The sequence below is a fragment of the Musa acuminata genome, chromosome BXJ3-11 (genome assembly GCF_036884655.1).
Source record: "Musa acuminata AAA Group cultivar baxijiao chromosome BXJ3-11, Cavendish_Baxijiao_AAA, whole genome shotgun sequence".
Lineage (NCBI taxonomy): Eukaryota > Viridiplantae > Streptophyta > Magnoliopsida > Zingiberales > Musaceae > Musa > Musa acuminata.
This window is the reverse complement of record NC_088359.1, coordinates 24132743-24145859: the sequence shown is the minus strand read 5'-3', so window position 1 is coordinate 24145859 and position 13117 is coordinate 24132743. Positions and strand designations below refer to the sequence as shown.

At 39.4% G+C, this 13117-nt stretch overlaps 1 protein-coding gene across 1 annotated transcript; it reads left to right on the top strand.

The window, feature by feature from the left end:
- The first annotated feature begins 7406 nt into the window (after positions 1–7406).
- Positions 7407–8662, top strand: LOC103971484 (heavy metal-associated isoprenylated plant protein 36-like). Its single transcript, XM_009385511.3, has 3 exons — positions 7407–7739; positions 7838–7913; positions 8005–8662. The coding sequence occupies exons 1-3, from the start codon at positions 7698–7700 to the stop codon at positions 8637–8639; spliced, it is 753 nt and encodes a 250-aa protein (XP_009383786.2). The 5' UTR covers positions 7407–7697; the 3' UTR covers positions 8640–8662.
- The last annotated feature ends 4455 nt before the right edge of the window (positions 8663–13117 follow it).

Sequence of the window (13117 nt, the reverse complement as noted above, 5' to 3'; positions counted from 1 at the left end):
ACTGTGAAATATGGATTGGTGGCTACTTTGATGTGCTTCAATTGTCTTATGAGTTCGAATCAAATTTGGTCAGCTAGAAATTAAGTAATTTTCATTAGTGTGACATTAAGAACAATTTCCTTTTTTCATAGATTGATGTTCTATTTAGATCTTATGATGGATTCAAAAAACATATCGCCTCCTACAGAGAATTGAGAATTGGATTAAGCTCGACTATGAATTAGAGGTCGGTATGAATTTTATCACCATAATAAATATTTTTTATATATATTTTTTTGTGTCTATCGAAATATGTTTTATATTTTATATTTTTATTTGTATTTACAGAGACTAAAATTAAAAATCGAGGGGTCACCGTGCATTTGCATTTATAATTTAAAAGTATAAATAATCTTTATAGTAAATTATATAATTATTATTAAAATAAATGCTAATATGATAAAGTAAAAAAGGCAAATTTTTGAATGAAACTTTTATTTTTTAAAATTTTCCACAAAACACTTCTACTTAAAAAAAAAATTAAAACAATATGTCTAGTCTTCTGAAAAATATCATTTTACATCTTTCTTCGTTGGACCCATCATCGCTGGTATAACCCATGAGGGTCATCTCCGTTAATCCTACCTATGTGACTTCTAAGGAAATCAAAGTTAATTTTAACTTATATTCATTTCAAAACCTATAAATTAATAATCCTAATTACGGGCGATTCATTCTACTATTTCTCATTATTTTGTAAGGATTTCTACTATTAACACTTGTTTTTTTACTGAATTATTTGAATCGAAGCTTTGGGATACAGTAAATTATCATTGTATGTTTTGCTCCTGACCCTCATACGAGATGGCAAAGGCATGTATCCCTCTCCTCCTTTTCTTACGGTAAAAAATAATGTCTATGGGCAAAGGAAGAGACTGAGTCTATAAGTAATGATAAGAATTACGGATAAGTAAAAGGGGATGGATCTATGAACAATGATGATAAATACTACATATGATAAATAAAAAACTTTTGCACAAAGATTACAAGTGGATATTTAGGGTAAAGAGAGACAACTAATGGGGTAGAGGCACAACCAAATGAGTGGAAGCCGATAACCGATAAAAGTAAAAGGGTCATTTTGAAAATAATATTATTTATAATTTTTTAAGTACGAGAGATATTTTAAAAAATAGATATAATTTTAAAAATTTTACCCAACTTAAAATATGCCAAGTTACTATGCATTTGTATTTATAATTGAAAAGCATAAATAATCTTTACGGTAAAAATACATAATTGTTCTTAAAATAAATGATAAAACGATAAAGTAGAAAAATGCTAATTGACCTTAAAATAAATGATAAAAATTATAATGTAGAAAAATGCGCATGTGGGAAACCAAACTTCGATCACTAACGTGGAAGGGACAGTGCTGCTGCTTACCTCTCGTCCGGTGTCGCTGCTTCTTGTTCCGGAGTCGGAGATTGCTCGGCCACCTCCTACCCTCACAAGAACCTCGCCTACATTACCGGCAAGCGACCTCTCCTCGTTCCCACATCTCACTCGAGCGAGAAGTGCTGCTGTCGCCATCCTTACCGCCACAGCCATCACTGCCTTCCTGCGGCAATAGGAACGATTGCAGTTTTTACAGCTTCCATCTGCAACCGCTTCCCTCTGCCGCAACAATTTCTCTATAACTGTAACTACTGCAGATTTTTTCTTGCTCATCGCTATAGTCTCCTCTATAGTGCATCGCTGCAGCCTCCTCTGCAGTGCATCGCTGCAGCCTCCTATGTAGTATCGCTGCAGCCTCCTTTGCATCGCATCGATCTGCTTTTCTCCTCCTCCATCCCTCTTATATCTTTACATCTTTTGTAAAGATCACTTAAATCGCCACAAAATATCTGGGATATCTTCATTTTCCTCTTCCGATATTCCTGTCCCTGTTTCTACAAGGACTCTGAGCACTTCTCAAAATCTTATCACCATCAATGTTGTAGCACTTATTTCTTTCAAATTATCCAAAGGCGACAATTATGCATCTTGGCGAGCATAACTTTCTAATATTTTATTTGGCTATGATCTCCTAGGTTACGTTGATGGCTATCTCCAGTGTCCACCTGAAATGATTAACATCTCAGGTGAACCCAATCCAGTGCCAAATCCAGCCCATAAACTATGGTTACGTCAAGATCGCCTCATCTTCCAAGCTATTCAAGCTTCTGTTGTTGGATTCATTGCCCCGCTGATATCCTCATGTACGACTGCTGCAGAAGCATGATGCAAGTTACAAACAACTTTGGCAAATCGCTCGCGTATTTGCATGCTCGGACTTCTCTCTAATCTGATGAAAACGAAACAAGAGGGAAGTACTATTGCTGATTATCTACAACATATCAAAGTTATCATCGATGATTTTGCTTTGATAGGTCATTCTCTTAGTGATGAAGAAGTCCTAATTCATACCCTCAATGGCCTAGGAGGCGAGTACAAAGAACTGTCAGCAGCACTTCGGGCACGTGACTCACCAATATCATTCGAAGAACTTTATGATAAGTTGATCGATTATGAGACGTACTTGAAGTGTGATGATAGGTTGCCCGGACTATGAGACGTACTTGAAGCGTGATGATAGGTTGCCCGGACCACCTATTACAGCTCAGGTCAATCAAAAATCCAAGAGGAAGAGCAACCAGTACACTAAGCACGTCAACAACGATTTGGCTAAGTTGCCTCCTAGCCTTATGGGGCCCAGACCAAACCCCCCTTATCCATATCAAGGTGGTAACTTTCAGCCGTCACGTCCTGACTTCACAAGCCACCAACGAGTCGTTTGCCAACTATATGATAAAGTCGGACATTCTGTAAAAGTCTGTCGGTCTCGCCCTAGACTCCCTACTCCATCACAGTGGCCTCAAGCGAATTTCATGGCTACTCCAACTCCTACCCAACCCAATTGGATTGTGGACTCGGGCACCTCTCATCACATCACCTATAATCTTCAAAACTTGTCCATCCACAACAACTATGACGGAAATGAAGATATCATCATCGGTGACGGTAAATGAATTCCTATTACTCATTCTGGTTCCTCAACGCTTAGTTCACTTACCACAACTTTTACACTCGATGATGTTCTGTGTGCACCTAACATTAAAAGAAACATCATTTCCGTTTCTCAATTCTGTAAAAAAAATAATACCTCAATTAAATTCTTCCCTAACTTTTTTCTTGTTAAGGATTTGAGCACGGGGGCATCCTTAGTCTAAGGCCAGAACAAAGACAACATTTATGAGTGGTCATCCGCTTCGCAAATTACCCTTCCTACTGCTCACTCTTCAGTCGCAGCTCCAGTTGATGTATGGCATCGTCGTCTTGGTCATCCCTCCCCTTTTATCCAGCAAAAATTACTTTCTCGTTATTCTCTTCCTACCTTGAAAATCAATAACATTGTCAATCATTGCGATGCTTGTCTTTGCAATAAAAGTCATAAACTGCCTTTTGGGACAACCTTCATTTCTTGCTCTAAACCATTTGAAATCATTTATACCGACGTGTGGGGCCCTGCCCCAATTCTTTCTTTTGACAAGTTTCGCTTTTATGTCATTTTTGTAGACTATTTTACTAAGTACATATGGTTATATCCTCTCCACCATAAGTCTGATGTTTCCACAGTATTTACCAACTTTCGAAAGTTGGTCGAGAATTTTTTTCAATCTTCCATTAAAACAGTTTACTCTGCTTGTGGTATACAACACCTCAAGTCACCCCCACATACTCCCCAATTGGTTGGCTCTGCCGAACGCAAACGTCGGCATATCGTTGAAACTGGTCTCTCCCTTCTACATCAAGCATCCATGCCACAACCTTTTTGGTTAGTAGCTTTTCAAATTGTAGTTTATCTCATTAATCGTATGCTCACTCCAATCTTACAATACCAGTCACCATTTGAAAAATTATTCCATAAGCTTCCAAACCTTCATAAACTCAAAGTTTTTGATTGTTTATGTTATCCATGGCTTCGTCCTTATGCGTCACATAAGCTAACACTACGATCTAAGCCTTGCACTTTTATAGGCTATTCTCTTGAACATAATGTTTTTCGATGCTATGAACCCCAAACTAAAAAAGTCTTTATATCACGTCATATTATTTTTTAGGAGTCTGTCTTTCCTTTTCAAAATAATCCTACCATGCTAGTTACTCCGATAAACATGCATCACTGGAATATCCCTCCGATCTCATCACACGAACCTCCAATGACACCATTCAGTCCTTACTCTCAAGATCCGCATACTACTATTACTCCAGTTTAACAGCTTCTCACTCCCTCTATTTCTCCACTCCCTTCCTCACAAGTTTCCCCTATTAATGAAGCAATACCTTCGGCAACATTGCCACTGGCCATTGTCATGCCGACGGTTGGCCCGATCCATGACAGTGACTCGCTCTCGGCTATACCCCCAATACAATCTACCACTTATATTCCCCCTAGACATTCAATGACAACACGCTCCAAAACTGGTATTGTCAAACCACGTCGAGCCCTTGACTTACATGCTAAAGCAAGTTCCTCCACTGAGGCCAGTGAACCTACTACAATCACTCAAACTCAAAAATCTTCTCACTGGCATAAAGCCATGTATGACGAATATGATGCTCTCCTCCATAACTCTACATGGACCTTAGTACCCTTTCATTACACACAAAATATCATCGGGTGTAAATGGATCTTTCGAATTGAGCGGAACCCAAATGGATCCGTTGCCAGATATAAAGCACGTTTAGTCGCCAAAGGGTTTCATCAACGACCTAGTGTCGACTTCACAGAGACATTTAGTCTCGTTGTTAAACCTACAACAATCCGTCTTATCTTGAGTTTGACCATCTCAAAGGGCTGGCACATACAACAATTGGATGTTAACAATGCCTTTTTATAGGGGACACTTACTGAAGATGTCTTTATGTAGCAACCTCCTGGTTTCGTTCATCCTCAATATCCGAGGCATGTCTGCAAACTTCAAAAAGCTATTTATGGACTTCGTCAAGCTCTAAGGGCTTGGTATAACGAGCTTGGATCATTTTTGACCTCAATTGGCTTCATCAATTCCAAGTCTGATACCTCGTTATTCATTTGCCAGCACAATGAAAGCATAATATATCTTTTAGTATATGTGGATGATATTATTGTCACAGGAAATGATCCTTTGAAGACTCAGGTATTTCTAAAGCACTTGGCCGATCGATTCTCCCTCAAAGATCTAGGAACTTTAAGCTATTTTTTGGGAGTGGAAGCAACATTTACACCTTCAGGTCTCTTCCTATCACAAAGAAAGTATATTCAAGATTTATTATCAAAGACAAACATGCAGGATACGAAAAAGGTTACAACTCCTCTCTCTACCAGTGAATCACTTAAATTATGTGATGGAAGTCCTGCTACAGATTCGATTCAATATCGACAAGTCCTTGGCTCCTTACAGTACTTGGCTCTCACCTGTTTAGATATTTCATTTACCGTTAATAAATTATCGCAATTCATGCATCGACCATCTACTACGCATTGGTCTGCGGTCAAACGAATTTTGCGGTATCTTAAAGGGACTCTTAATCATGGTATTTTTCTTCGCAAAAATACTTCACTCCATCTCCATGCTTTTGCTGATGCTGATTGGACAGGGAACTTTGATGATAGAACTTCTACGTCTAAATACATTGTTTTCCTTGGAGCTATTCCAATCAGTTGGAGTTCAAAAAAATAAAAGATAGTTGCACGATCTATAACTGAAGCTGAATATCGTGCCATCGCCACCGCCGCTGCTGAACTCAATTGGGTCATAAATCTGCTCCAGGAACTCAACGTCAACTCCACAGTTATTCTTATATTTATTGTGATAATATTGGAGCTACCTACTTATGTGCTAATCCAGTATTCCATTCCCGCATGAAACACATAGTCATTGACTTCCACTTCGTGCGATATCAAGTTGTCAGACATCAACTCCGTGTTTCTCACGTACATACAGTTGATCAACTAGCAGACTCACTCACAAAGCCTCTCGTCCGTAAACTTTTTTTCATCTCATCGGTCCAAGATCGGCATCCTTGATGGAAGCTCAATCTTACGGGGGCATGATAAGTAGATAAGATTAGATCGGCATCTGTGATGGAGGCTCAATCTTACGGGGCATGATAAGTAGATAAGATTTCCTCAAGGTAGTTGAGGAAATCTCTAAGCAGTTGAGAAAATCCTCCATGCTGAATATGTATAATCTCCTTGCTGAGTGTGTATAAATAACTATCAAGAGTTTACTATCAAAATAAACTACACAATTACATCTTATACATTTCATAGTTTCTTCTCCGATTTCTATTTTTTTATATTCTTCGTTTAATTTTTATCAATTATAAGGTATGTAATTGGAAGAATAATTCATGCCTTTGACATATTTTATACTGCTAATCTTTTTGGTGCCTATCCAAAGAACATCATTGCATGGTTCAGCAGAAGTTAGAATTGACATTGATGTGACATCTATCTCTCGGTGATACAAGTCACTTTTTGATGAGACGGACATCCATCTCTCTCTCTCTCGCTCTCACAGAGGGAGAGCGAAGTTTGATCTGATGCTTATGTCAGATGCTACGTGCTTAAGCGAGAATAGGGTTGATAATGACGCTCGAGCTCACAGGGTAGGCGACAACTCTCCATGACTCGAACCCCCTCAATTAAAAGCACTGTCATTTCACTTTTCCTGCCTTCCTCTGCCACGCAAGTTAATGCACGAGAGAGAGAGAGAGAGAGAGAGATGAGCTTCATGTGCCATGGAATTCCCTCTGAAATAGCTGATGGTAGAAGAACGATGAGATCATCCACCATGCAAATTGATAGGGAATACGATATCGACCGACATGTGATAGTTGAAATCCGAATATTTATTTATGCGAACGAAGATTCAAAATCGATAAATATATAATTTTTTCTCTTAAAAGAGATAATTATAATTTTTTTATTATTTATGACATAAATTTCTTTCTATAGGGTAAGATATAAAAAGATATTTTAAGTTTAATATAATTTTTTAATAAATTATTCGAATCAACATTTATGAATCATATATTATTACTAATTTGAACGTAGAATAGAAAAATATCGAATAGAATAAATTTAAAAAATTCTTTTTCAATCTCGATCTATGTATAAATGATATTTAGAGAGTTTTATACTTTTAATTAGAGATACTTAAAAACAATCTTACATGTATAGATTTAATCCATGTCAAACTGATAAAAATATCAATGATATTTTTTTAATAAAAATAACAATAAAAAATGTCTAATGACGTCCATTAGACATTTCATTTACATATAATCGCTTGACGTAAAGCAATTACCTTGGAATTTATGTGGTGATTTTGTTAATGGTGGTGATGTATGACAGTGACTCTGCCCAAAAGAAGAGAAAAAAAGGTAAAAGAAGAAGAAAGAAGATATTAACAGTACTTTTGTATCCAATAATCTATTATAAGCTTCATTGAAAACAGTGGTTTCATCTCTCCTCCGCTGTGTACCAATGAGAAACCCATCACACCCTCCAAACCGTCGGCCTTTTCTCTCTGTTCTCAGTCCCTTTTCCTTTGCTCTTCTCCGGCCTTGATTCCCCCACCAGCCCAAGTATTTGCACCAAACCTTCATCTTCTCCGCTGTTGTTCCTCATGGCAGCACCTGAAGAAGCTCCTGAACCACTGAAATACCAGGTACTACATTGCTTCTACTCCCTCTCCTTCGCTTGCTCAAAGAGACTCTATCGAACTGGAACCGAGAATTAAGGTTTTGGTTCATGTTGATGCTTCAGACTCTGGCCTTGAAGGTCTCCATCCACTGTGAAGGCTGCAAAAGGGAGGTGAAGAGAGTCCTCCAGCACATAGATGGTTGCCCGGCGCCAATCCATGACGCTTCATCTCTGTTCCCTGTTAATCTCTCTTTCACCACTACAATATCTGATGTTTCGATGTCTCTCAGGGGTTTACAAGATTAGCGTCGACTCCCAGCAGCACAAGGTTGTGGTAACTGGCAACGTCACGGCCGAGAGCCTTATAAGGAAGCTCACAAAGTCGGGGAAGCATGCTGAGCTCTGGCCGAAGCAGAAGCCGATCGAGAACGCTGGTGGAGGTGGCGGTGGCGGGAAGAAGAAAAAGAACAAGAACAAGAATGACGGCAAACCAAATGAGCCACCGGAAAACACTGAAAACAACGTGACCTACTCAGGCGACGACAGCTCTGCCGAATCGTCGGACAAGCCCGACAGCGAAGCCCCTCCGTTGCCGGAGAAACAGAGTGGGACAGAGAAGGCTGTCACCGATGCAGGTTGTGGTAAGAAGAAGGGGAAGAAGGGTCGCAAGGAACACGACAGCAGCAGTGGAGGCAGTGGCAAGCCTGGTGGAGCTGATCCCGAAGTGGCTTCGCAAGAGGCCGGCCAGAAAGCGGCAGGCGGCAGTAGCCTTGCGATCCCACCGGCAATCGACGCAGTGAGCTACAGCTCGGTGCATCCGATGCCGATTCTGATGCAGCAGCAGAGCAACTGCATCTACTCCACGGCGCCTCCAAGCTCATACTACTTCAGCGAAGAGAACGCCAACGCTTGCTGCCTCATGTGATGAGGGCAATCTCTCCTTTTGGTTTTGTTGCTGCTGATGTATATCTCAAGTGGTTTAGCAGTGGGTAAATAGTGGAGTCAAGCTTATTATACTAGTGCAAGTGTAATGATGGAATGCAGGAGAAATTAAACTAGGGATATTGATGCAGCTTTTTGATATTGTATGATGGTGCTCTAGAATGGCTATACTTCAACAAAACTGATCCCTTTGGCTAAATTTTTGCTACTGTTTTCCTCACTGCACTCATATAAGCATAATTACCACTGAACATAGACAAAGAAGATTTAGAAGCAGATAAATCCAAGTGATCAGAACTTGGAGTTGGATCGAACATAGCAATGCCAGCAACAATCTAGTGTGATACTCTGACCTCTGTTAGTTGTTTCTGAAACTATTTTCTAGAAGGCTACTTTGTGCTCTAATATCTTCCTGATTGAAATGCATGTTGAACACCTCTTGACTTTGGTGGGGTTGCAGTGCAGCACTGTTGATGAGTCATTCATGTTTGACCTACAGGAATATGTAGTCCAACTTTAATAGCTAGGTTGACCTTTTTTAGCAAGCAGAAATCACAACCAGGTGATTCTTTCCTCTATGTAGTCCGACTTCAACAGCTGGATTGACCTTCATTGGCAAGCAGAAATCCCAATCAGGTGATTCTAGCTACATGCTGAGAGTAGACACATGAAAGATACAACTCATAGGAAATTATGAGCATTTAAGTGGGTTACTACTGTCTAAGATACTTCAAGCACACCCTATTGGACTGTCATCGCTTTGCTTCACAATTCTCTTCGTGGTGTCAGCCTCATACAAACAAATAATTAGTCCACATATATATATATGGATTCATTGAGTATATTTTAATATGTAATATCATCATAATCTTGTCATTGGCCAAGGGGGAGTTCTTTCCGTGACAAGACCACTCCAATTGATGCTGCTGCTTCTCTCTATCATGATAATGTGATCCTCCTGCGGCTGATGCCATTCCTATCCCACTGGTTTATGCCATTCCTAGGGATAACGTTTGTCCCTGGGAGGGGCACTCCCTCACATATGATCCACAGCCTATGAGACCATTCGACCAATTCTTCTCTACACCCTTAAGTTTGTAGAGATCATGATATCCTCCTGCTGCAAGGGATTGATTACTAGGAATGAAACATACATTAAAGGAGAAGTACGGCAGACACTTGCGGAACTGAGATGAAATGTTCCATAGCTCCATTAAACAGTAGTTATGCCTCGTGTGAAATTTCAAGACATACGTGAACTTGTCTTGAGGAGAGAGAACACATGAGAACTTGTTGTGGGAATCATTCAAAATACTGATATTTCGTAACATAAGGATTCTTATTCGAAAGCAAATCGAAGGATACAGCTATAATCCCCACAGAAGCTATCACCTTTTCTTAGGAAAAGATTTCCTTCTAATTTAGCCTGCTATTTGGGTTAAGCCTTGTGTGAAAGAACTGCAATCTCAACAAAAATTATTGATCCTGCTATAGCGAAACATTAAGTCCAATGACACGATCACCAAGTTCTCCGGCTCACCTCAGAAACTGCGATCAATCCCGCACTAAACTGTACACTATCTATATATTACGATGGTTAATGATCATGCCCTAAAAGGTGAAGGATGCATGATGGCGAGATGGCCCAATCAAAATCAGCAGATCTTGAAGACGAGAGTAGGGGTTTAAGGGGATGACCTCTTTGGAGTGGTGGAGACACTCCAGGTAGTCGTCGCGGAGGAGGGCGCAGCACTTGGGCTCCCGGCAACGGGACACGCAATCGCTGAAGTCGCAGCACCGGCCATCGTTCCCCGTGACACCCCACCCCGACGCCGCCATCTCTTCTCCTCCGACCCGGACGGGAAAAACCGTTAGACGATGATGTTGATGATGGGGGTACCATCGAGTCATCCTCACTGCTAAGACGAAATCAAATCCATCGGAAGAATTGAACCGGACCGAACCATGGTTATCGGGTGCGGATTGAACCGGACCGGATCCAATCTGACGCAATGGGCCTCGGGCCGCCAAATCTCGGACGGATCAATGTACATAATTTGATGTGATCCAAACTTTAACTTCTCATGTCACAGAGGCAATGTGACATGAGACAAATTAATAAATATTGATTGGTACATCTCAATCAATGAATAAGTACTAATTAAATTCATTAAATAATAATAAAAAACTCACTTGATGATACTTATATATCAACTCAAATCTAAATTATTTTATCCCATATATATATATATATATTATTGAAGTATATTTTTCTTTTACAATTGGTCTTAATGTAAGCCTCTTCATAATCACCCATCAACTGCAATTTTGTTTTTAAGTGAGTCAGTCCTTAAGAGCCATGCAGATGATGTAAAGGCTAAATATTGTGGCACATTCAGAGTTATGCATTGAGTCACTCTTTGGGCTAATGTAATTGCTTGAAGCTTTTGGATATTTTGTTGTTCATTTTTTTTTGTAGAGTGCATTGTTTTGTAAGGAAAACTAATGCATTAGCCTTCTCTCTCTCTCTCTCTCTCTCTCTCTCTCTCTCTCTCTCTCTCTCTCTCTCTCTCTTTGCTAGGAAGCATTTACAACTTTGACAGTAATATTCACTTTCTCAAGAAGATAATGCAGTCAGTAGCCTTTTCTTTTCTTTATGCATATCTCACAGGTGTATTTGCTTCTCCCTGCACATGGTAATGTTTTCTCTGAAGAAAATCTTGACATCTTAGAACAGCAAGCATGTCCAAGAGCCATCAGCTTTTCCAGTAGTCATCTCAGTTGAATCACTCATGCAACCACAGTCATGATTCCTCTGGTATCTTCTTTCTTAAAACCTTACATATAAATGTGATTTGAGTGTTTCAAATGACTTTTTTTTTGGTAGCTGTGTCAAACTCACCCATCTATACTATATTTTCTTGGTCCCATCTTTTTCAGCAAAGGAGTAGCAGCAGAACTAAGTGCAGCACTTAGGGGGAGGTGATTCCTGTCATGCTTTACCTTTATTTCTAGCACAGACTTTTGGATCCACTCTTGATGCTCTGTAAGTATCCTATCTATGACATGATTTGTCTGAAAAATCCATCAAAAACCAACTGGACATGTAGGAGCTCCAGTTTTTTGAAGATGATGTTGTTTGTATCTTGGAACACTAAAAACACATTGTCCGAACTAAAGTTATTGTACTTTGTATTTGTGGATGGTGAGATTCTTACCAGCACAAATTTTCTAGTGAAAGAAGTCAGGATGAGTTACTGCTGCAATTGAGGCTTCTTTGGATTATTTTTGGGGGGCATAAAAATAATAACACAAAAACAATCATGCAAAGTTGATGTCCATTTCCAAGCATCAAAATGATTGTTTGCATAGATCAAGCTTCGGTTCTCCAAATCTGCGTTCGGGTCTCTATACTCTTTCATACATTTGAAAGCAGAGTCTGTGTTCCAATGATCCAATCTATGATCTTTGATGGGAAAAAAAAAAAAATGGAAGGATTTTGATCAGAATTTTATGTTGTTATTAACTTAATGAATGATGCAACTCTTTGGGGTAATTAAAAAAGGATGATGTAGACTGTCTGCTTAAAGTTTAGATTTCTTTGTCAAGCAGGGATGCCATCAATGAGGTCCCTTGTCATGCTTGCTAATTTCTGATCACCAATCAAAACACCCATGCCATTTTTCTTGTTGCAGAGACATATGGCTTTAATCTGACCTTGTTTGGGGAAAAATAAACATTATTCCATGACTTTAATCTGCATGTCCACCTTAACTTGGAGGAACTTTCAAACCATGGATGATGTTGTCGACAAAATTCCTCTCTCATGAACAGGATCATGGCAGATAAAAAGGAAGAAACATTTGGCTTTATCTTGAGAACTTTAATCTGCAGGGTCTCATTAACCCATAGGAATTCTTAGGTCAACATCCAAGCATGATTTTAATATTGTTGTTGACAGTGGTCACATCATATTAGGCTTCCTTCATGCCTCCCAAATGAAAGGTAAGCTCAATTAAGAATCTCATAATTGACTTAGGAACTGACAAGTTTGTGGTCTTTAAGAATCTACTGAGTCATCAAAACATGAGTATAACGATCACACATGTCTAATATAATATTCTCTTGGAGTTTAGCTAACTTGGTCACAATGTTGGCCAAAAAAAGTAGGTCAAGATTGAGATTGTGTTGAGATAGATTTTGATACTCCTGAAAGAAAGTAGGCTCTACCTCATGAATTCTTGAACTCCATGCACTGTTACTTAAAAGTGGGTCTCTAATCCACACTCTTTTCCATGCTACAACCAGTAAAATCACCAGAGACAACCCAAATCCTCACATGAAGCTTTCCCAAGTCAATTGGATACTCAGAAACTCTGAGAACTCCTCCACAAGTCAAAAAGAGAAGCTGGTGTTAGTCTATTCCTCAATAAGCATGCAGTGCTTTGGACCACAAAGAAG

Bases quoted from the DNA above. Each gene is read 5' to 3' on its own strand.
- LOC103971484 (XM_009385511.3), top strand. From the start codon at position 7,698: ATGGCAGCACCTGAAGAAGCTCCTGAACCACTGAAATACCAG. The intron at 7,740-7,837 runs GTACTACATTGC...TTGATGCTTCAG, and splicing joins CTGAACCACTGAAATACCAG to ACTCTGGCCTTGAAGGTCTC. The intron at 7,914-8,004 runs GTTGCCCGGCGC...GATGTCTCTCAG, and splicing joins AGTCCTCCAGCACATAGATG to GGGTTTACAAGATTAGCGTC.